Source organism: Triticum aestivum, chromosome 2B (genome assembly GCF_018294505.1).
Source record: "Triticum aestivum cultivar Chinese Spring chromosome 2B, IWGSC CS RefSeq v2.1, whole genome shotgun sequence".
Taxonomy (NCBI): domain Eukaryota; kingdom Viridiplantae; phylum Streptophyta; class Magnoliopsida; order Poales; family Poaceae; genus Triticum; species Triticum aestivum.
This window is the reverse complement of record NC_057798.1, coordinates 538,782,392-538,783,164: the sequence shown is the minus strand read 5'-3', so window position 1 is coordinate 538,783,164 and position 773 is coordinate 538,782,392. Positions and strand designations below refer to the sequence as shown.

Genomic DNA, 773 nt, shown 5'->3' with positions numbered 1-773 from the left:
TAAGTTTCGGCAGATGGAGCACCACTTACCTTTTCAGTAGGGAACGAGAGAGGGGTGCCGAGTATGACCTCAACGGGCGCCAGGCCAAGCAGCACGGCCTCAAGCCCGCTCCTGGCTGCGCCGTCCATGAACTCCCCGTGCACGACCTCGCCTGTGGACACCTCGATGGCCACCACCCCAACCTTCACCTCGAACCCCTCCCTCCCCACGGCATCCACCTCCTTGTCCACCACGCACACGAGGTACCTGCTCCCCTCTTCCGGCGCGCCGCCGCCCTCCAGTTCCCCAGCCCCGGCCTCGATGGTGGCGCGCGTGTACACCGCCGACAGCTCGCGCGCGAAAGGGGCCGCGCCGCCCCCGCCGCGCGCGGCCGCCGCCGCCTTGATCGCCGCGGTCTCGGTCTGGCGGACGACGCCGACCTTGTGGCCCGCGTCGACGAGGCGGCGGACGTGGAACCCCAGGCGGAACGTGGGGACGCTGGCGGTGAGGAAGCTGCGGTCGGGGTGGGCGACGATGCCGAGGACGGAGGCGGCGACGGCGGCGTCCTCGCCGAAGAAGCGGAAGCGGTAGCCCACCTCGACCATGAGGAGGACGTCCGGATGGCGGGCCTTGAGGTCCACGACCTGCTGCTCCAGCGGGGTGTAGCCTCTGCCGCCGCCGCCGCCGCCGCTAGGGTTCGAGCCGGGGGGCGACGGCTCGAGGAGCGCGCGTCGGACGGCGGCCTCGCGAGGGGGGATGGTGGAGACGAGGGAGGGGGAGGGTCGGGGCCTTTT

The 773-nt window shown here is 71.8% G+C and overlaps 1 protein-coding gene across 1 annotated transcript in view; it reads right to left on the bottom strand.

Annotated features, from left to right (window-relative positions):
• LOC542976 (DNA mismatch repair protein MSH3) overlaps positions 1 to 773 on the bottom strand; it is a 7,115-nt gene that overhangs the window by 5,738 nt on the left and 604 nt on the right. The window contains exon 2 of the mRNA XM_044462510.1: positions 30 to 768. Coding sequence (XP_044318445.1) covers positions 30 to 768 — 739 coding nt within the window. The remainder of the gene's footprint in view (positions 1 to 29; positions 769 to 773) is intronic.